The sequence below is a fragment of the Carya illinoinensis genome, chromosome 14 (assembly GCF_018687715.1).
Source record: "Carya illinoinensis cultivar Pawnee chromosome 14, C.illinoinensisPawnee_v1, whole genome shotgun sequence".
NCBI classification, from domain to species: Eukaryota; Viridiplantae; Streptophyta; class Magnoliopsida; order Fagales; family Juglandaceae; genus Carya; species Carya illinoinensis.
In genome coordinates this window covers 10,713,821-10,737,778 of record NC_056765.1, presented here as the reverse complement: position 1 = coordinate 10,737,778, position 23,958 = coordinate 10,713,821, and the positions used below count along the sequence as shown (strand labels likewise).

General features: G+C 36.3%; 1 protein-coding gene and 1 non-coding gene across 2 annotated transcripts; one reads left to right on the top strand and one right to left on the bottom strand.

Annotated features, from left to right (window-relative positions):
• The first annotated feature begins 9,958 nt into the window (after positions 1–9,958).
• On the top strand, positions 9,959–10,095 carry LOC122295269. Its single transcript, XR_006237930.1, has one exon. It is a non-coding gene; the product is annotated as a small nucleolar RNA Z247 (small nucleolar RNA).
• A 4,132-nt stretch (positions 10,096–14,227) lies between these two features.
• Positions 14,228–16,390, bottom strand: LOC122295189 (WUSCHEL-related homeobox 2). Its single transcript, XM_043104299.1, has 2 exons — positions 15,931–16,390; positions 14,228–14,868 (listed from the first exon to the last, which is right to left on the bottom strand). Exons 1-2 carry the CDS (start codon positions 16,244–16,246, stop codon positions 14,432–14,434), a joined length of 753 nt encoding a protein of 250 aa, XP_042960233.1. The 5' UTR covers positions 16,247–16,390; the 3' UTR covers positions 14,228–14,431.
• Positions 16,391–23,958: the final 7,568 nt, after the last annotated feature.

Genomic DNA, 23,958 nt, shown 5'->3' with positions numbered 1-23,958 from the left:
CCTATTCAAATGAATAGAGAAACTTTGGAGTTTTGCAAAAATGAAATCCAGGATCTTCTTGCTAAAAATATCATCAGGCATAGTAAGTCACCCTGGTCATGTGCAGCTTTTTATGTTCAGAAAAATGCTGAGATTGAGCGAGGTACACCCCGTTTAGTCATTAATTACAAACCTTTGAACAAGGTGTTAGAGTGGATTAGGTATCCCATTCCTAACAAGAATGACTTGGTTCATAGATTGAGTGATGCAATTATTTTCTCCAAGTTTGACCTTAAGTCTGGATTTTGGCAAATCCAAATTAGGGAGTCTGACCGGTACAAGACTGCTTTCACTACTCCATTCGGTCACTATGAGTGGAACGTCATGCCATTTGGGCTAAAGAATGCTCCTAGTGAATTCCAAAATATTATGAATGATATTTTCCTATCATTCACTGATTTCACCATCGTCTACATAGATGATGTTCTTGTTTTCTCCAAATCTATTGATGAACACTGGAAACATCTCAGAACGTTTCTTGAGATCATCAAAAGAAATGGACTTGTTGTTTCTGCGAAAAAGATTAAGCTATTTCAAACCAAGATCAGATTCCTTGGTTATGACATCTTTGAAGGCAAAATCAGGCCCATCCAAAGAGCCATTGAATTTGCTGACAAATTTCCTGATGTCATTCTTGATAAAAACCAACTTCAAAGATTTCTTGGTTCTTTAAATTACATTTCGGATTTCTACAAGGATATGAGAAAACAATGTCGCCCTCTCTTTGCGAGATTGCGTTCTAATCCTTCTCCGTGGACTGATGTTCACACCAACGTAGTCAAACAAATCAAGACACATGTCAAAACTCTTCCATGTCTTGGGATTCCTACTTCAAATAGCTTCAAAATTGTCGAGACTGACGCCTCAGACGCAGGCTATGGCGGCATCCTGAAACAAGTTGTTTCACCAGGTTCTTCTGAACAGATTGTTCGTTTCCATTCCGGAACCTGGAACCATGCACAGCATAATTATAGTACTATTAAAAAAGAGATTTTGTCAGTAGTACTATGTGTTTCTAAATTTCAAAGTGATTTGCTTAATCAGCATTTTCTTTTACGCATTGATTGCAAAACTGCTAAAACTGTTTTAGAACAAGATGTTAAAAACATTGCATCAAAACAGATTTTTGCACGATGGCAAGCTATTTTAAGTGTTTTTGATTATGATATTGAATTTATCAAAGGTTCTGATAATTCGATCCCTGATTTTCTTACCCATGAATTCTTGCAGAAAACATGAGTAAGAAGAAGAAACCGGTTTCACCGATTACTTCACCACCTCCCAGACCAGTCTTACCAATGCTTATGCCTCCAGCATCTGCATCAACCATAGCTTCCTCCCCACTGGAGATAGCCAATAGATTTACCAGTCTAGGACAAGTTCCTAGGCCAATTCCTCCCAGTTCATTTGCTTCTACCTTAGTCACTCCATACGATGCGTATGCGAGTCCCTTAGCTACGATAAACCCCAGATTTCCCTCTGCCAACAAGGCAGAATATTTCTTAAAAGCTTGGTTTCAGAATCTGTTTTACATTGAGAAATCAGTAAAAACAGATCCCTTCCAGATTGCTTCTGATTATTTTCCCTGAGGTTTCCATTGGATCCCTGAGGATCTAAACAAAAACCTCAGCTACTATCTTGGAATTTTGGTTGGCACCGGTTCCATTTCAGTTAAACCCATTTACTGCAAAGTTGATCCTGCAAGGGTCATCTTTCACAACTGTTTTATCATTTCAGTCATAACCGAAGAAGAATGGGAAACCCACCCATCTACCTTCAAAACAATCAAGGATTCTAATGCTCAGTATAATTATTATGATTATATTGAAGCTTGGTTAAGATTTCCTTTGTTTCAAACACCAGCTATGCAGCACTCTTGGTTTTTCAATTTCAACAAGAACTGCAAGCAATCATTTCCTTTGTGGTTTCAAAAATGGTGGCATTTCTTTGGCCCCATTGATGATTTGTTTCCTGATAGTCTTCAGAAGGCTATTAAACATTTTACTGTTTCCAGTGTATCAAAAATGAAAGGACGAGACATCTTGCTCCCACCCTTACTCCATTTCTGTGCCAAATACAAAACTCCTTGGATTTGTAGATGGCATAATTTTTTTTTTCATGTAGGTCCCGTATTAATTCACTTTTTTCTCCATGACTGCATGCTGACTACATTTCCCGACTGTAAAAAGTATTTCTCCTTCCAAAATTGAGCGATAATGAAAATATATTTGGTTTGTAAAAGAATCTTATGAAATAGAAATTTTAAATATATTAAATTATAAAATTAAGTAATTCAATATATCTAGTTATTTTATGAAGTTATTTTTATAAGATCTATTTTTAATTTTAATAACACGGCATTTTGTGATAAAATGAAAATATTTTATTAGTTTTGCTCTTAAAATAACTAAAAATTTGAAAAAATATGAATTTATTGGCTTATGTTGTGTTTAGGCCAATTAAAAAGAAGATGAGATAGTGAAATATCTTATAATATTTTCTTATAACACAGAAGCTTAAGATCCAACTTATCAAAGGCAAAATCTCTAGTGTTACTGGGGGTGCTACCTGCCTTATAAGGGTAGGTAGTAGCCGCTTTCGACCCTCGGATCTGCTTAGGGTGGACTTTGGCCTTGATCCCACTCTTGCACTATAGCCATCTTTCCCTACCGAATAGGTGGGTGGATCTCTCAAGCCACTATCCGGTTGCAATCCAAATCTCAAATAAACTTTAAACCTTATACTAACGCATCCAAAGTTCATAGATTCAAAAATAAATATAAAATTCAAAGATAAATCCATAGATCTAAACAACGCCTAGAGCCTAGGAAAAAAGTCTTAAATTGAAAAAAAAAAAGTTGCTCATGGGTTTTCCTATTGCCACAACATGACTTGGTTGTGGGTTTGCACACACCCATGGCACAGCTTGGCTATGGATATGTGCTATGCTATGGAACGTAGTGAAGGAGAGATAAAAATAAAAAATAAAAGAAGAAGAAGAAGAAGAAGAAGAAGAAGAAGAAGAAGAAGAAGAAGAGAAGCAAGGGAGGAGGGAAAGAAAGATGAAGAAGATGAGAAGGCTAAGAGGAGAAGGTGGAGAAGAAGAAAAGAGAATGAGAAGAAGAGAAGAGTTCGTGTGAAGCTAAGGAGGAAAGAAGAGTAAGAGGATAAAACTTATTTTTAACTTTATATACCTAAGCAGGTGGGCGGGTTAAAATTCGGGCTTGTGGGTACCCTGCTTGAAATCCGCCCTTTTAGATACATAAAGTCAAGTTACTTGCTTGCACTTGTGCCTAGGGTGTAACGGCGGATTGCCAGGGTAGGGCGGGTGTGGGTGACCTGCACCCCACCCTTAGTTGCTACCCAAACACCATCCAACCTTTTTAACACTTGTTCGCCTTGTGTTAGGAAAACTAAGGAACTACCCTATCTTAGGAAAACTAAAGAACTGATATTCATGAATATGAATACCAAGTACTTCAACCTCCAATATATAAAAAAGGGTCACAATTTCATGGTTGTAAAGGCAGACTACATACACTCCGATAGGGGTGTAATTAGTCTGATCCAGTCGGTTTGAATGACTATTTTTAGATTGGACTGAAACTTTCAATCCATCCCTTTTCCACACTGAGACCAACTGAGGGGACCTCTAGACTAGATTGGACCATTATATATCGGTTTAGTTGTTCCAATTAATCTATTCGGGTTGGACTTATTCAAAATGGACTGCTATTTTTGTCGAATGCCCAACTTAGTGAAATCAGATTAAAAAAAATGGGATGTGTTTTATTTTCGCCCAACTAAAAAATGAGCCCAAAAAATTTCCAGTTTTGAAAATGGTATATAATATATCAAATATTTAATTTAATTTGCCAATTTGTTCTTGAAAATAGCCCAAAGCAAAATTAGGAAAAAGTAGTAAGTAACACATTAGGGACTTATTCATACGAATGTCTAAAAAAGACATTTAATTAAACCATTTTTTTCTATTAAAAAGTGTGCAGCATCACCAATATTTATCCCTCTATGAAAGTTGGCAATCATAATAAAATTAAAAAGAAATAAATAGAGAAAAAGAAATTTAAAAAAAAAAATGCAATATCCAAACTCCAAATAAAGAAAATAAAACATAAAAATATACATAAAAATTATTATAATCCAAGTATCTAGCCATAAACCATCTACTTATAAAATAATATTATAAATGACCAAATTGAAATCAACATTACAACCATATTATATAAATTCATATAACAGATAAATCATAAAAAGATATACAAAAAAAAAAAAAAAATTGTTATAGACCCATGTCTAGCTTTTCAAAATTCTCCACATCATCATTAAAAGCTAATTAGAGCAAAAGAAAAATGAAACCAATTCTGTGTACAAATGAGGGACTCCACCATAATCAAAGACAAACAACTTCAGAACAGATAAAGTACATGACTTGCCATGTTAAATGCAGATTCAAAGGTCACTGTAGGTACCAATATTGCAAGAACATCACGTTAAACTTTTGAAACCACACGATATCTAATGAAATTAACCTTCCACAAGTTAAAATGTCAAATCTCTCATCATCTTCCTTGTAGTTTTCAGATAGGTATTTATCCACTTTTGATTTGTTTTTTCTAAAGAATTTTTGTATTGCAACTATTGCTTAAACTGAGCCAATCTTATGCCTTCCTATCTTCAAGTCTACTGCATATATTAGTTACATTTTTAGTCGAGGAACTTGTGCATAGGTACTGTGGACAAGAACTATGGCCTTCTTCATATTTAACGTATGCATCATACGTATGGATCAAAACGATTTTCACCTTTACTTTCAACTCAATTACCCTTGTAAAATCATGAGCGCACATTATTTCAAATGAGAACTCAAGATGTGACTCCCTTAACTCCCACGTACGGACATGTGGAAATCGAGGCGTTGGGATGATGACAACATGGGTCATACATCCCATCGCCAAGTGCCAAGTGTGTGTACATGCAACAAGTGTACAATAAAATCATGCGGCGGATAATACAAGTTTTATAACTGAGTACCAAAATTTTTGTTTAAATACAAACTCGCTTAAATAACACATAATAAAATATTACAAGTCTTAAATATTGTTTCAAAACCAAATATAAGACATAAAAACTAGTAGAGATAAGTTTTGACATAAACAACTCAAAATCAAAATTCTGGCGAAATTGCCTCCTCGGACTCAGCCTCCTTTTCCTCCTCAACATCTGTATCAAAATCTATGGTATCAAAATAGTGCCGCAGGTAAGTAATAATCCAAACGCCACAAGATAAAAATATATTAAACTTAACAATATGCATGAAAGAATGCCAAATGCACATGTCCCATAAATCCACATTTTTTCCACACGCCAAAAAAGCCCATTTTGGCTCAACACATATCCTTTAAAACTATTCCTTGTCATTATCCAAGATAATGGTCCAAACCAAGAAAACCACAATTTTTTCAGAAAATGGATCACAATATCCTCATACAAAACCTCGTCATTTTCCCAGAAAATGGCTCATAACCAATATCCAAAACTCGTTCCAATTTATTACATGCACCATGATCTTCTCTAGGGATCATCCGCACACTCTGGCTCCTGTGCCACACTGCGGTAACGACTAAGCATGTGACACATAAATGAGCAATGCCCAGTTTTGCACCCAGCGTGTACCTAGACCAGGCCATCCTCTAATCCCCGCCAGGTTAGGGACCACGGAGTCGACACGACAGCGTTACCGTATCGTGCGATCCGGTCGTCGCCCAGTGACAACCCAGGAGATGTCACTTAGTATTATCCACTCCCGAGTGACCAGAGGATTTCTACCGAGATAATATCTCATCCCAACTTAGGGTCGTGATACACATGCACTCGAAAATCTATTTACACAGATAAAACTAATTTTTCTCAATTTAATACATGCACATGAATGCACTAAGCAATGCACACCACAAGATACAATTTATCCAACAAAACTCAACATCAACAATAAACAAACAACTCCGTCCTCAATCCATCCGACCCCCGACTCCTCGGACTTAGTTTGGAATAATCAACCAGTCAATGAATTTATTATACAAGCAATAATATATTTAAATCTAAAATAGAGTTTGAAAAATATTTACAGCGCTATATAATAATTTTCAAAAGATCAACGAGCTGAAAAGAGCGAAGAGAAAGCAACGTAACAATATAAAATATACTGTGGCCATGGGTTGTAAAATAACCACTTTTGAATGGGGACAAACCAAGACTTAGGATTGATAAGGAATGGCCTAGATGTATTTATGAAACTAGTGAAAGAGAGAGTTGGCAGTGGGTGGCTGAGGAAACGGCAGTGGAAGTGAAAAACGACAAAAATGAAGTTGAGCTCGTGGGAGCTGCTCCGACAACGGATCGGAGCTGAAAATAGGTAGTTTAGGACGACAATAGGTCAGTAATGATGTGGTGAAGAGGTGGTGGCCGGATGTGGAACGACGGCGGTGCTAGAGCATAAAAACGCCGCGGCTTGGAGGAGTTTGTGGTTGCTAACGGTGGGTCGGATGAAGGTGAAATTTGGTGGAGACGTTCATCGGTTAGAGGGGAAGAAAAGTGGGTGGGTGGTATTGCACAAGGCACCGGCGAACAACGGCACTTGGCGGCGGAAGAAAACGGCGATAAGGAGAGGAGAGAGAGACACGCGCGGGAAGGGGAGAACCAGAGGAGAAAAATGAGAAAAAAAAAAGAAAAAAGAAAGAAGAAAAAGAAAAAGAGAAAAAAAAAAGATGGGGAAAAGAAATGAGGTCCAGTCCTCACCTCTAGAGTCCAGAAACTAATCCAATGAAAACAACTTTAAAAGCTATAAAACGAATAAAATAATTTAAACACCACATCAAGCTAAAATATAATAAATAACTAGTAAATACTAACAACATAATTTAAATTTAAAAACAAACCAAAATAAATTACACAGCAATATAAACTCAAAACAATAATTTAAAATAAAAGAACTAATATTTTAATTAAATTAAAATACTCATTTAGTGAAAATACAAGTAAAAATGGGTATCACACAAGATATTGAATCTTATACCAAAGATCAAGAACGAACTCAACATTCAACAACATATTCATATTATCAAAATTACCCTAATATTTTTCAAATTTATGCCTCATATTTACTGTTATTCATCTCCACATGTATTCCATCATAGTCCATGTCCATTATGTCTAAAATTTTAACTAGTTTCATTAAAAAAAAAAGAAAAAAAGAAAAAGAAAAAAGGAGGTTAACATTATATATTGACAGCACAAAAAATGCAATGTTGTATCACAAAATAGTTTAATAAATTTCACAAACAATCTTACCTTTTTCCAATCATCCTTTTTGGGAGGCCTAACTTCTTTAATGTTCTCCTTATCATTCCATCATCATTGTTATCATCATCACCTCCTCTCCATTACTAAGAAAGAACTTCATATCTTCTTCCTCTAACCATTCAAAACATTTTGAAAATTCTTAGCCATATCCAACACATGATAGGTAGAGTTTCATCAAGTTGATAAGTTTAGACATACGTGAATTTTGCACATAATCTCTTCAAACGACTTAAATGCACTACATTTTTGTGGAGATATTTTAACATATTTCATATCTCCTTTTACCTTGGAAATAGATTCATTAAACTCTTTCAACTTTTCTCAAACAATCAAATTTAAAATATGGGCACAACATCTCATATGAAAAAATTCATGTTTCGAAATACCGTTCTTCCTATGCGCGCTTCGTCTTCTTTTTATAAAAGGTAATTGCTCTGTTATTCAAACTTGCATTATCAAAAGTGATTGAAAGTGTTTTTGGACATCCCCAATCAAGCACACAAATCTTTATTATCCTACCAAGTGTATCACCCTTGTGATTTTCAACAAAGCAAAAAAAGAGGATCATTTTGAATAGTTTCTAATCATCATCAATTAAATATGTAATGAAAAACATGTATTTGAAATTTTGCACGAATGACCATGTATCCACAATAAGGGAACTATGTTACCCTTGAAGAGTATTTCTCAAAATATTCTTTTCCCTAGAATACACGATATAACAATGTTTGGCAATCGTAACACGAGATGAGATTCCTACACATGCTTATGTTGAAATGACACCGTTCAACTTGATTTTCATTATAAACAAGGCCATTTCAATATAAGGTATATTAAAAAAAAATTAAATTGAGTTGCTTGAAACAACATTTTTTCAAGCAACTCGGTTTATATTTGTAACTAAACGGCATGTTTAGATTCATATTCACTCTAAACGGCGCCGTTTTCATATTGCCTACCAAAATTGTTTTTTTTCCCTTTTTTCTCTTGGAAAATAAATTAATATATATAAATTATATAAAATAATAAAATCAAAATTAAGTGAACTCTTTAATGTGGATTTTCCAACTAAATCATTAATAAAATCATTGATTATAACTATATTAATAGTTACTAATTTAGTACTCAATAGTGTGTGTATGAATTATGATAGTTAATGCATAATGGCCTATCTTAAGGTTTTAATATTCTATATATGATCAATGTATAATTGTAATGGTCCATGGATACTTCATACTTGCAACTTAGGTATCTTACAAAAAATGCAACTAACTATTTTAATTAGATATAGATACTAGCTAGAGTATGTATTTATCATATAATATATTAGTTAATCACTTAATTGTTAATAGTATATTTAACATTTTATATGGTCAGGAGTCATAAATTAGATGAACATTATTTAATTAATACTACAAGATAAATGAGCATTTATGGTGTTATTTGCGACGAGAATGATTGTTTGCGACTAGAATGGACTCATTTTGACAATAAATATATAGTCATTTTAGCATAAAATAACTAGATTTAAATAAATAGTTTTCTTGTAGTATAAGTTATACAACTGCTATATATAGAATACTAAATAGAAAAGTATGTTTAAAAGAAATATATTTAGTTCGGTCGGTCTAGGTTGAAAAATCGGACCAAAAATCAAAAATTTGATATTTTTGAGACCAAGACAAATCTGATTAGGCTATCGGTCCAGTCCAAGCCGAACCAACGGGAGATTAATTAGTATCTGTTGAAACACTATGTGATAAGGCAGAGCAATGATTGGATAAGGATGAAGCCCAACAACAAATAGATAAAGATCAAGTTGATAAGAACAAAGATCAATAACAACCTGATAGAATTCAAGCGTCCTAAATCTTATGTGATTATATTTGTATAGTTTAATGTTTACCAATACTTTGTATTATACTTTACAAATATAATACAAATACTATCTCACATTCAAGGAGAGTTTCCAAAACAATATACTTGTATTTGTGTGTTCTATTATGGTACCAGAGCCCTTATAGACTCAAGTCATTCTTCTACTATGGCCTCCTCCACTGATTCATCATCCTTCATCTCTTCTCCCACAACTTAACAACCTCCTTCTTCTCTCACTCTTTCTCATCTTGTTACCATCAAACTCACAAAAGACAACTTCTTGTTGTGGAAGGCTCAGATAATTCTATATTTTTGTGGTCAGCAACTCTTTGGCTATCTTGATGGTTTTATATGTACTCCTGCAGCTTTCTTGCCCAACTCTATTCCTAATCCTACTTACCATACCTTGTGTCAACAAGACCAACTCATTCACAGCACTCTTCTATCTTCTCTATCTGAAAATATTATCTCTCAAGTTCACACTCATACTACTTCACATGTACTTAGGATTGCTCTCGAAAAAATCTTTACGTCACATTCTCTTGCTTGTATTGTTCACTCTCATTTACAACTTACCACAACCATGAAATGTGGTCTCTTCATGGTTGATTATTTTCACAAAATCAAAGGTTTTGCTGACCTTCTCGCTACTGCTGGACAACCTCTTCATGAGCATCAGGTCATCTTATATCTTCTTGTAGGTCTTGGTCCCGACTATGATCCTTTTGTCACCTTTGTTACAGCCAAAGTTGATCCACTATCCTTAGATGATATTTATGGCCACCTCCTTAGCCAAGAAGTTCATCTAGAACAACATTCCTCTCTAATGGATCTTTCTCAACCTTATTTACTACTGTTTTGGTATGTCTTCTCACCAAGGACATCAATCGACCTATTATCGGGTCAACTCCTCCTCAAGAGGGAGAGGACATGGCCGATCTTTCCAGAATTCTAGTGGAACATCCTTTGGTAGAAAGCCCATGTCAAGTTTGCCATCACATCGGACATACTGCACTTCGATGATATTTGATCTCACTTATCAAGCTAACAATGCTGCAAATCCATCTGCTCTCCTTGCAACTCCTCAGCCATCTCAGGATCTTAACTGGTATACCGACACTGGAGCCACCAATCATATCACCTCAAATCTCAGTAATCTCTCACTTTGTGCTGAAGACTATACCAGTGGTGATCATCTATGGGTTGGTAGAGGGGCAGGTTTGATTATCAATCATATTGGGGACTCTTTATCATAACAAACTGCTCATCTTATTCTTTCTAATATACTCAATGTCCTTGATATTACAAAAAATATTCTCTTTATGCACTAATTTTGTTGTGATAATAACGTCTTTTTTTTAGTTTCACTCTTCTCATTTTTTTGTCAAGGATCAAGCCATAGGCAAACTGCTCCTTTGCTGTCCGAGTAGTGGTGATCTCTACATTTTTCCTTACTTTCTTCAAATCTCCAAGAATAAAGTTGTCTTCCTTGGTGTCAAGACATCTTTACAAAATTGGAATTCAAGGTTCGGGCACCCTTCCTTGTGTCTAGTTCGTCACATTATCTCCAAGTGCAGTCTACCTCTATCATCTGTCAAAGCTCCTGCTTAGTGTCCATCTTGCCGTGTATCTAAAAGTCATCAACCTCCCTTCTTGTCACTAACATCTCAGTTGAATAAACCTTTAGATTTAATTTATTCTAATGCATGAGGTCGTTCCCCTATTTGTCCTTTCAGTGGCAATAAATATTACATCTCATTTGTTGATGATTTGAGTTTACTTATGTGGTTATTTCCTTTAGCTTCTAAATCTTATGCTTATGCTACCTTTGTTAAATTTCAGTTTAATGTTGAACATTTTCTTAACTCAAAAATAAAGTCCATACAAAGTGATTGAAGCGGCGAATATTGTCGCCTCTATCAACTTCTTGAATCTCAAGGAATTACACATAGGGTCAGTTGTCCTCATACTCACCAGCAAAATGGTAGTATCAAACTCAAGCATGCAAGCACTGCCACTTAGTTGAGACTAGACTTGCCCTCTTATTACATGCTAGTGTTCCTTATCTCTTTTGGGATAAAGCCTTCACTACCTATTATTATCTCATTAATCAATTTCCTACTCCAATTTTAAGAAATACATCACCATATCAATGCTTATTTTATCAGTCACTAGATTATTCGTTTCTCAAAGTTTTTGGGTGTAGCTGTTGGCCTCATCTTCATCCGTTTAACTCCCACAAAATTGAATTTTGGTCTCATTGCTACATTTTCCTTGGGTATAGTCTTCATCACCATGGGTACAAGTGCTTTGATCCTACTAGCAACAAATTCTATGTCTCTCGAAATGTTATTTTCAATGAATCTTCTTTTCCTTTTTAGTCTATCTCCTTGGATACTCACTTTGTTTTGCAGGATTCCACACATATCTCATTGCTTCTACCGTTGTCTCATCCTGGATCTGGATTTTCTTCTATTTTGAGAGACACTACTGAGTTGAACTCTTCACCTATTGCACCACAAATAGTTCATGATGCCCAGCCCCTACACTCTTTGGAAGACTCACCAGTAGATCATCATCCAATCATCCTAACTCCTCGGGTTCATCCCATGCGAACCAGTGCTCAGAATCACATACACAAGCCCAAACAATTCCATGATGGCTCCATCCACTACCCCCTACCTCGTGCCCTTCTCACCACTTGCCTACCTAATCATCAAGAACCCACATACTTTACTAATGCATTTAAATCTCCAGATTGGTGACAAGCAATGAATGTTGAGTTCGACGCACTTCTTCGGAATGTGACCTAGACATTGGTTCCTCCTTCACTATCCATGAATCTCATCGACTCAAAATGGGTGTTTAAAATCAAGCAGAAAGCTAATGGCTAGGTTGAGAGGCTCGCCTTGTTGCCAAAGGCTTCCACCAACAACAAGGTTTTGATTTTGGCGAGACATTCATCCCTGTCGTCAAGCCTACCACAGTATGCACAGTTCTTTCTCTTGCTATCTCTCATGGGTGGCGTATTCAACAAATTGACATCCATAATGCTTTTCTATATGTACATATTATTGAAGATGTATATATGGCCCAGCCTCCTGGCTTCACTCATCCACAATTTTCAAACCATGTATGAAAACTTTACAAGGCCCTCTATGGCCTGAAACAGGCACCACGTGTATGGTTCTCATGCCTCAGTCAACGTCTCCTTGATCTCGACTTTCATGGTTCTCATTCAAATTCCTCTCTCTTTATCTATTAAGATGGACCACTGATATTATTTATATTCATCTACGTTGACGACATCATTTTCACAGGTTCTAATTCTAGCTATCTCCACTTTACTTCACAATTCGAGTTCTGAATTTGCAATCAAGGACTTGGATGAATTGCATTTTTTTCTCAGCATTAAAGCTCTATCTATCTTGGATGGTTTACTTCTTACTCAGGGACACTACATTATTGATCTCATATATATAGCTTGCAAGTATGTTAATTGCCAAGCCCCATTTCCAACCCCATGTCATTTGCTGCATGCCCCACTCTCACTATTTACAAGAGATTCTTTTCACCACCCAACACTATATAGGAGCATTGTGGGTGGACTCCAATACCTCTTCATCAATCACTTGGATCTAGCATTCGCTGTTAATAAGGTCGGTCAATTTCTTCATAGACCAAAAAATGTTCATTGGCAGGTTGTCAAACGCATATTACGTTACCTCAAACACACCATTCATTATGGTCTCATTCTCATACGCTCACATTCAACACAACTCATGGGATTCTCGGATGTGGATTGGATTGGCTGCCTTGATGATAGATGATCTACCAGAGGTTTTTGTATATTCTTGGGTCCTAATCTTCTCTCTTGGAGTGCTAAGAAACAATACACATTGGCTCGCTCAAGTACTGAAGCTAAGTATCACGTGCTTGCTAATTGCACTGCTGAATTGGTTTGGTTTCAATCCCTACTTTGTGAGCTTGGTGTTTCTACTAACAAGCCATCGATCTTGTGGTGTGATAACATTGGTGCCACCTACCTCAATGTTAATCATGCCTTTCACGCACGTACTAAACATATTGAACTTGACTTCTATTTTGTTAGAGATAAAGTCACCTCTGGTAATCTTGATATTCGGTTCTTATCAAGTAAAGATCAGATCGCTAACATCTTCATCAAATCACTTGTCTCTACTCAGTTTCATTTTCCGAGTTCCAAGCTCAACCTACATTTTGTATCGTTGAACTTGAGGGGAGTTGTTGAAATACTATGTACGTGATAAGGCAAAGCAAGGATCGGATAAGGCTGAAGCCAACAACAAACAGATAAAGATCAAGCTGATAAGATCAAAGATCAACAACAACTTGATAGATTTCAAGCTTCCTAAATCTTAGCTTCTAAATCTGATGTGATTATATTTGTATAGTTTAATGCTTATCAATACTTGTATTCTACTCTATATGTAAATATAATACAAATTATACTGTCTCGCATTCATGGAGAGTTTTACAAAACAATGTACTTGAGTTTGTGTGTACTTCTGCTAGCTAGCATCAAAAGGTTGAGGTAGGACCACACCCATACAGTCGAAATTATCTTAGACAATTCCAAATCTCATCAAATCAACACTGTAATCCTCTTAAAATTAAATCCTCAATTTACTCCGCCGTGAATTTTAGTGGTAAAGAGAGCTAGCTACCACGTCACACAAACACAAACACACACACACAGAGACATACGCATACATATATGTATCATCTTTTTGGCTTACGGAGATTAGTGTCACGCATGAATCATGACAGAGTGATCATGCATGAAGAATATTGGTATAAATTCAGATCAGATCCTCAAGTTCAGACTTGAAAAGAACAAACCAATTAAGCAGATCGATCTGTTTTCAATAAAAAGTAAGGCTGTTTCATTAATCCCAGGATTGAATACAGAAAGAAAATCGAAGGCGAAAACTCGTGATCATCATGGGAATTAGGTACACATCAAGATATATCCAAAAACTTAAAGATGGCAGTTCCGTCGATCCTCATGATCTACAACGTACAAATTAATGAACCTACATCAGCAAACCCCGGCCAATTCTTATTTGCGCCAATAATCCTCAGATGCGTTAGTTCAACTATAGTCACTTTCACAGGAACCTTCTCCCGAGAAAAAATCGAAGTAAAGCTGGTCACCTGGACCTTCTTGATGTTCAGTCTCAGAAAAACTAGAAGTACTGGTTGAGTTCCCTGAAACAATGGAAGATTTTCCTGTTTTTCCTTGTAAAATGCCGGTTGGGTGCAAGGGAAAAAGTGACAAAGTTTCCTGACTACTATTGGCGATGACACCGGCAGAATTATTGCCAGTGTCCATGGGCACATGATGATGATCATATCCCAGGTGGGCACTGTTGTATTCTGCGCCATCATAGGCAGATCTGGGCTTCTCCAGTTTTTCAGTCCTTGATGATCTGCTTCTCATCCCTCCCGCGGCTAGAAAAACCTTGGGCTGATGGTACTGGGGATAGAACCCTAAATCGTTATGCGCTAAATAGTATGGCCTGCAGAAAACTGAAAAGAACCAAAAAAGACGTGCTTAAAAATCTCAGACATACAGAGAAAGGAACATGCATTCTGACAGCGAGAGAGTTCAGGAGATACAGTTGTAGATAAGGAAACATATGAGAATGTTGAAGGACAACTCGGTTGGTTTAATTTTAGCTATGTTTCAGCAATAGAGGATTAAATATTGTTTAATATTTTATTATTATTTTTTATTATTATTTATAAATCATATGAGATTATCTTACTGTTATTCAATGTTAGTTATCTTTTTAATAAAAAAAATAATAATTAGCGACTTTTAGGTATGACTGTTGTCCGTTGGAATATCATTTCCCATATGAAAATATAGAAGATAGGTAGCAACAGTAATAGTGAAGCTGGAACCTGCCATGGCTATGGTATTTTAGAACCAAAGTAAAATTAGGAAGGAGCAATTACTTCGAGCTGCCCCATTCAGTATTAATAGAAGGTGTAGTAAATAAAAACCTCCATAAGAGGTTACAGGTTTTCCTAAGCCTGTAAACGACAAAAGATGTCAAATCAGTACAGTTCAGTTGAGTTCGTGTTGACTCCTAAAATAATTCTTGAGATTTGTACTAGCTAAGTTATCGATTCATAACCCAAACAACTGTACATTTTCCTGTAATAAATCAGAATAGCAAGGAAGTTTGAAGAGGAGTAATGTTATATTTAATTATTTTTATATATTTTTTATGTATTTTATTAATATGATTAGTTGAATTAATTGTTTTAAATATATAACTAATTATGTTAATAAAATGCATAAAAGAATAAGTAAAAGTGAATTTTTGTATAAAGAGAAACAGACTCATCGTAGTTGAATACACATTTCGAGCCTTGCTTGAAGGAACACAAACTACGAAGCCCCAAATGTATTGAGATGCACCAGGCCCCTTTAGAATGATCTTTTACACCACATATATGCAACGAGACTCGTAAAATTAATCTTGAAATAAAAATGAACTGCTAAGTATAAGGTGGTGATAAGTCTGTATTGACAGATAATTTTGGCCATGAAAGAAAAAAAAAAAAAAAAAAAAGACGGACCATTTGGGCAAGGAGGGAACACTGGCTGTCCACCGTGAAAGTAGCCATTGACATAGGCCATGCTGCTCTCTTGCTTTTGCTTCTGCCTTTGCCGAGCCTTGTGGTTCTGAAACCAATAAAACACATTCTTCCCCTCAATGTGACCGTAAGCACGTAACCTGCTCGTGATCTGCTGTATTTGCTCAGCACTTGGGGTCCTTATCCCTTGACTATACAAGTTCTCAAGCATAGTTATCTGCTCCTTTGTCGGATTCCAGCGTGATGAACTCACTGGAGTCTCAACCGCACCACCAATATCCACATTATCACCCTCCATGTCTTTTCCTGAATTATTCCGGTATATTCAAGTTGTGTTTAGGGTTCAAAAAAGAGAGTCACGAGAGAATGGCTGGGAGTCACTTTTTTGCATGGATTTTGTACTAGTATTTTATAGAGGAAGAGCGATGGTCAAACAAAAGAGGAGACACAGAGAGAGAGAGAGAGAGAAGGGGGGGGGGGGGGGGGGGGGGGTGGAGGATTGACATGCTTATTGTTTTTGGTGCTGAGCATCTCTGAAAACATGGCGGGTAGCGGCTGAGAGGGGGGAGAGAAAAAGACCACAAAGGCCATATATTTGTATGGTATTGTTTCAGTGATAGTGATTTGTTCCTTAATACTGATATCTCGGGAATGACAGAGATTGACTGTAGTGTAGCCTACGCCATTGAAGGAAAGGCATGCAGGGTATAAATGTCATGGGGAAAAAAAAGACAGCCGGTTGGGTTGTAAGGTGTAGGTAAGGCCTAGGCTTTGGGAATTGAAGTGGGAAAACAGATAGGTGCAGAGAGAGAGAGAGAGAGTGAGAGAGAGATGGATGAAGTCGAAACGTCTTGGTTGAGGTGACCGTGTGGGGGTGATGGGGCTTGGCCCTAATTGGCCTTTGGCCTTTGGGGTCATGTGTTTTGTACATGGTTTTTCTGTGCTGCCCTTCAGCGCCTACTAAAACCAAAATTTACCATCGGAGCTCTCTCTCTCTCTCTCTCTCTCTCTCTCTCTCTCTCTCTCTCTCTCTCTCTCTCCATCTTGTTATATATAGATTTGCATTATTAGTACAAAAGAAAAGGGATGATTTATTGAAGATCAGTCCAAATTATCGAGTGATTCTGGTCAGATCATAGGTCATATTTTGTGATTTAACATCATTTGTTTTCATCAGGTGACACTTTTCTATATATGATTTGTGGTAGTCCCTGTTACTAGAAGCGATGAAAGCTGGAAGCTAGTCCCTGTTACTTGTTAGAGTTATCCCACAACACCACGCCAAAGATCATGCATGGGAATAAAAACAAAAGGGAAATAAGTGGAGCCAGGCAGCAAGAGCACGGTTTTTGATCAAATTCGGTTTGATAAAGACTCACAAGGATTCGGCTTTTACGTACATCCAACTTAAGAAAGTTCAAGAAACCAACTAACCTGCATCAGGTCTAGGGTTTGCATCTACCACTAAATGCAGTGTAATATATGGCATGCATTTGAATTACCATGAAGGTGCATGAGTGCATAGACAGTCAGAAGGAGGTTGTGGCCTGCGTAGATTAACCATAACCAAAATTGGGGAGGAACACAATATAATAATATGCAGAGACGCGCCATAAATGCAGGCAGACACAGACGGCGGTCAATCAAATAGGGAACACGATAGGTGGGTGGGCGCTGCTGCTTCATGCGCGAAAAAAAAAAGAAAAAAAAAAGGGTTTTGTACGCTGGCGCGCTGACTATGATGCTAAAACTATTACTGGAGTAGTTGCAGTGCAAATATATCATGTTATGTTTGTTGCGCATTATTCAGGTGCCGCCTCCTTTCAGCGCCGCCTCGTTAACCACAACACGCACCACCCTAGCTCCCTCCGATCCTATTCTACTCCACTCTACAACATTGCACCGAATTCGATGCAGATTGGTGGAGCTTTGCTTCTCATCTTTATTATCTGCATATATATATATATATATGTATGTATGTATGTATGATCTCTATCTTCAATGCAATATAGATTACTTTTTCCTCTATGTTAGTCCGGATACGACAATGTTGTTCCTTAGCCTGGCCTGTAGTATTTGGACGTAGGTGTGAGGCAATTTTGGCCAAACCAAGATCTTTTGAGTACCAGTAGTAGTAATCTGCAGGCTATTTGGTCAAGTTTCTATAGAAGTATTACATATAAATAGATGACAAATTTGACGCCTGAATTTCCTGCCCCATAGAAACTTTGATGAGCCGCTTGCAGATTTTTAACATAAGCTTGGGTTATATATGTATGTATGTATGTATATGTATGTATGTATGTATGTATAAGAATATGAAATTTGTGAACAACGTTGGACTTGGCCAAACTTTTCTCAGGTCATCAATGGAGGACTTGGTGGGTACTAATTCATACCGGCCAGAAGATATTAAAATATGTTGACTAGACCTAAAATCAGGGAAGAAGGATGAGAAGGGCCGGGCCGAATTCATGTAAGATAGGCTGGAGAAAGGCTACCATTGAAAAGGAGAATGCATGCTAGATACAAATGTAGCTGCAAGTCATGTGCATTCTCCTGAAAAATGGGACTTATCGTACGTAAAAAGTAAATTTTGTCGAGTTGATTTACTCTTTTCTAAAGAATAATGTTACTGATCATTATCTTTTTACCAGTAGTATCTCTTCATTTCATGATAAATCATTAAATGGTTGAAAACAATTTGTTATGTTTAACTTAATTGTCTACTAAATATTTAATATCACTTCAAAAAATATTAAACAAGATGACGGTTGAAGGAAAATAGATATATAGCATTATTTTTAAAAAAAAGGCAGAAATTTGCAATCCTAAACCAGCAGTACATATGATTTTTCAACTTGAAAGAATGGTCGTAAATATACAAGTAATACTAGATACAATTAAGACTGTTCACCTAGACCTTGCCGACTTGATTTGGAACCTGGATAATAGGGTTCCAGTTACGGGTTTTGGCCCGGTAAGTGCATGAAAAAATCTGATTCACCAGGTCTGACTACCAGATTTAAAATCCATTACCCATTTTTTTTATTTAAAAAAAAACCGTATCAAAACGACGGGTGACATTTTTGTGCTAATACTCAAAAGGAAACCCTTCTTGAATTCTCTCTCTCTCTCTCTCTCTCTCTCTCTCTCTCTCTCTCTCTCTCTCTCTCTCTCTCTCTCTCTCTCTCTCTCTCTCTCTCTCTCTCTCTCTCTCTCTCTCTCTCTCCGTCAAGGTTTCAGTCCGCAACCAGGGTGAGGGAAATTTCGGTATTTCATGATATGCTTTTGTCATGCGTTTTGAGTTTTGTGATGGTTTCTCTTTGCTTTTGTGTCTTGGGTGCGAATGTATTAATTTTAGTGTATCTATTGTGTTTTGTTTATTAGAGTTTCTTACACCTTTCTCTTTAATGGGATTTTTCTTGTGTTATGGCCTCTGATGGAAGTAGGCGATGGGAGGGCAAGGAACAGTGAAAATAGGAAGAAGACTAAAGTGGATCTGTCGAGTTAGGAAAGATAAGGGTTGAAATGTTAAGTGGTTACTCGATATGTAGCATATGGTTAACTGGGTCTCCTCTCTCTCTCTCTCTCTCTCTCTCTCTCTCATTTTGAAACCCTAGCCTTCATTTGCTGAGTGCCGAAACCCTACTACTCTCAAATCTACTCTTAGATCTAAGATGTGACTTTGAGTTTTTTTTTTTTTTTGTATTTTTGTTCTAAATCTACTCATATCTGAGCCCATAAATTGATTTTTATTTTTATAATTTGAGGATCTTAGAATCCTTGATGTGTTATGATATCTAGGTATTGTTGATTCAGTTTGGCTTTAGGAGATTCATTTTAGATCTAGTGTGGCAAGTTTTGGCCTTAAAACAATGCATCAAACAACATTAAAACCCCTGATTGAACTTGGAATAAATAAGATTTAGAACGAGCTTGGGTGGAAAAAACAAATTACATAAGTAATAAAGCTGAGAAAGCAACGATCAAATTATATAGGAATTTTCCTTAACCTGAAAGGACCTAAGTATATTTGTTTGGTTTTCTATTGGATGAATATTAAAAGGACAAAGTGCTCTTGCACCTACCGAGCATGAGAAACCTTTTTCAATTTTTGGGCCCCAAAGTTTGGGAATTATTGGTACCAACCAATGTTGGTTGTTAGTTGTATGTTACTAGTACAACAGACATTTGTGAAAGATCACACTTGGAAGTTAAAGATGTTTTTTTTTCTTTATTTTCTCAAGGTGTGAATTATTGGCTTATTTTCCAAACTAAATACGCAAATCAGGGGGTTTTAAAAAAGGTGGGTGACCATAGAATTAACAAATATGTAATATGAGTACTAATGCAAGAGATTTATGTAAGAAAAAGACTTTAATGAATAAAAAAATCTATAGGATCTTTTACCTCCGGCCATTTGTGCTTGATAACTGAAAAGTTTCAAATCTACAAAAGAGACTAGAGATTTTGTAGGGAAGGGACTTCTAGCCTTTTGCCTTAGAACTTTATGGGTGGTTCTAATGGAAAACACAAGCCCCTTTATATAGGCAAGACTAGGGACCCTCATTTATTACTCCTACAACCTTTAGGCTACCCTTATTATTTCATCAATCAAAAAATAGCAAGGGTCACCACTTTACTTATGAAGGGTAATTACCTATACTTGATAGATGAAGTGTATCATCTTAGATGAAGTGAACCACTTTAGAGAAGACAAAGGTTTTCTAGGAAAACCAAAAGTCTAACATTCTCCCACTTGGTTCACTTAATAGGTAAAATCGAAATTGCCAAAATAATGTCATTAATTCTGTTAAGGTATCCTATATACAAACCATGGTGGTATTGCTCTTTATAGTGAACATTTCCCTTCCATGTGTCACAATACATAGTATCCCTTAAAAATACTTTATGAACAATTATTAAAAGTCATTCAGGTCCAACTTAATCACCCAATGGATATGACGAATTCGTTACTTTATGCGCAAAACTAAAATTGAATTCAACTTTATTCTTTGTGAAATATATAGTAACATGAGAGATTACACTTTAGTTAGGCCCATACGATCCACATGACCCTGAAACTATTTTACCGGTAAACCTTTGGTCATTGGATCAGCTAACATGAAATCTGTACTGGTGTGCTTAATATACACCACATTATATTTGATACTCTCTCTCACACTTAAATACTTTATATCGATATACTTACTTCTGCTTCCACTCTTATTGTTCTTTGAGAAGAACACTGCAGCGGTATTATCACAAACAATCTTTATTGGTCTTTGAATGGAATCGATAATTTTAAGACTAGAAATAAAATTCTTCAACCATATGGCTTGTGTCGTTGCTTCATAGCACGCAATAAATTCTGCCTCCATAGTAGACGTAACAACTATAGATTGCTTCGTACTCTTCCAAGATATAGCTCCTTCAGCAAGAAGAAAGATATATCCAGAAGTAGACTTTCTGGTGTCTACACAACCGGCAAAATCCGAATCTGAATAGCCAACCACTTGCAAATTTTCTGTATGCCTGTAGGTTAGCATGTAATTCTTGGTTCCTTGCAAATACCGCATCACCTTCTTTGCAACTATCCAATGTTGAAGTCCTGGGTTACTTTAATAGCAACCCAATAATCCAACTGCTAGACATATGTCTGGACGGGTACAAACTTGAACATACATCAAGCTACCCATTACAGATGCATAAGGTACACTTTTCATCTGCTCTTGTTCCAATGCATTTTCAGGTGATTGTCCTTTATGAAATTTATCACCTTTGATTATGGGAGCTACAAAGGCTTTACAATCTTTCATACTGAATCTCTGTAAAACTTTTTCAATGTAGGTCTTTTGAGACAGTCTTAAGACTCTTTGTTTCCTGTCTCTGTGAATCTCTATGCCAATGACATAAGAGGTTTCACCCATATCCTTCATTTCAAAGTTTTGGGAGAGAAATTATTTAATCTCATGTAACAATCCCAAATCACTGCTTGCAAGAAGAATATCGTCTACATATAGGACTAAGAAAATGTATTTGCTCCCACTGACTTTAAAGTATATACATTGATCAACAAGATTCTCGATAAAACCGTATGAGATAATAATCTTATGAAACTTTAAATACTATTGACGGGAAGCTTGTTTTAGTCCATAAAGAGATTTTTTCAATTTACATACTTTCTGACTGTCGTTACTGAAACCCTCAGGTTGTTTCATGTATACCACTTCATCAAGATCCCCATTAAGAAAAGCCGTTTTTACATCTATTTGATGTAACTCTAAATCAAAATGAGCTACTAAAGTCATGATTATCCTCAACGAATCCTTCTTAGAGACCGGAGAGAAGGTTTCATGATAATCAATGCCTTCCTTCTGAGTGAATCCTTTAGTGACAAGTCTAGCCTTATATCGTTCGACATTACCAGAAGAATCTCGTTTGGTTTTATAAACCCATTTGCAGCCAACTGTTGCTGTCCCTTCTGGTAATTTGACGAGATCCCAAACTTGGTTCTTATAAATGGATTTTAACTCATTTTTCATGGCATCCAACCAAAATGTAGATTTATCTTCACTCATGGCTTGTGAAAAAGTAATTGGGTCTTCTGGAAGCCCAATGTCAAAATCAGACTCAGTTAGGTATACAATGTAATCATCTGGAATAGCAGGCCTACGTACTCTTAAGGATCTTCTTAGAGTCATTACTTCATCATTTGGAGATGACTCAATTGGCTCAGACTGTAAGTGCGGAATAACTTCAGATTGAACCTCATTTAACGGAACATGCTGTACTTGAATTGGTGTTATTACATGATATTGCAATCTATTTTACCTTAAGACAATCATTCTTTCTCCAAAAGAAGGCAAAGTAGCATGTTCAGGTATTTCCTCAAAAGTGACCTCTTGAGGATTCACACTCCCACTAGGTTCAACATTCTCAAGAAATTTTGCATTTTTAAATTCAACAATCCGAGGGCTATTATTGGGACAATAAAATCTATATCCTTTGGAGTTATTTAAATACCCAATAAAGAAACCGCTAGTTGTCCTTAGATCTAACTTCTTTATGTTACGATTATAAATCCTAACTTCAGCAGGACAACCCCATATGTGTATATGATTTAAACTAGGTTTCCACCCTTTCCACAACTCGAAAGGTGTCTTAAAGACAGATTTGGATGGAACCCTATTCAATATATACACTGTAGTTTTAAGAGTTTCACTCTACAAGGAAAGTTGAATATTAGATTTACTAATCATGCTCCTTATCATATCCATTAGCGTACGATTCCTTCTTTCTGCAACACCATTTTGTGATGGTGTACCAGGCATTGAATATTGGGCAACAATGCCTTCTTCCTGAAGGAAATTTGAAAATGGACCCTTAATTTGTCCATGTTTTGTGTACCTACCATAATATTCCCCTCCTCTATCAGATCTTACGATCTTAATTTTCTTTTCACTTTGATTCGCTACTTCTGCTTTATAGGCTTTGAAAACATCTAGTGCTTGAGCCTTCTCATTCAGAAGATAAAGATACATATACCTAGAATAGTCGTCAATAAATGAGATAAAATATCTCTGACCATTCAGGCAAGGGGTAGAAAATGGTCCACAGATATCTGTGTGTATAATCTCAAGAACACTTGAGCTCCTTCTTGAACTTTTAGAGTTATTGATGGTCTGCTTACCCTTTATGCAGTCCACACAATTCTTGAAGTTGGTAAAATCAAGATCTTGTAGGACCCATTCTTTTACTAACCATCTCATCATCTCTATAGAGATGTGTCCCAGTCTCTTATGCCATAGTAGAGAAGATTTTTCATTCAAAAGGTTTCTTTTAATAACAACTGAATGCAGAGAGAGATAATTCTCTTCAAAATCGGGATGAATATCTAATTTAAAAAAGTTATCAACTAAAGTTCCAGAACCAACAGGAATTTTATTCTTAAAAACAGTCATAACATTTTCAAAAAGGAAACTGTATCCTTTGATAACAAGTTTG

Bases quoted from the DNA above. Each gene is read 5' to 3' on its own strand.
- LOC122295189 (XM_043104299.1), bottom strand. From the start codon at position 16,246: ATGGAGGGTGATAATGTGGATATTGGTGGTGCGGTTGAGACTCCAGTG. The intron at 14,869-15,930 runs GTCCGTCTTTTT...GGTTCTTTTCAG, and splicing joins GTTCCCTCCTTGCCCAAATG to TTTTCTGCAGGCCATACTAT.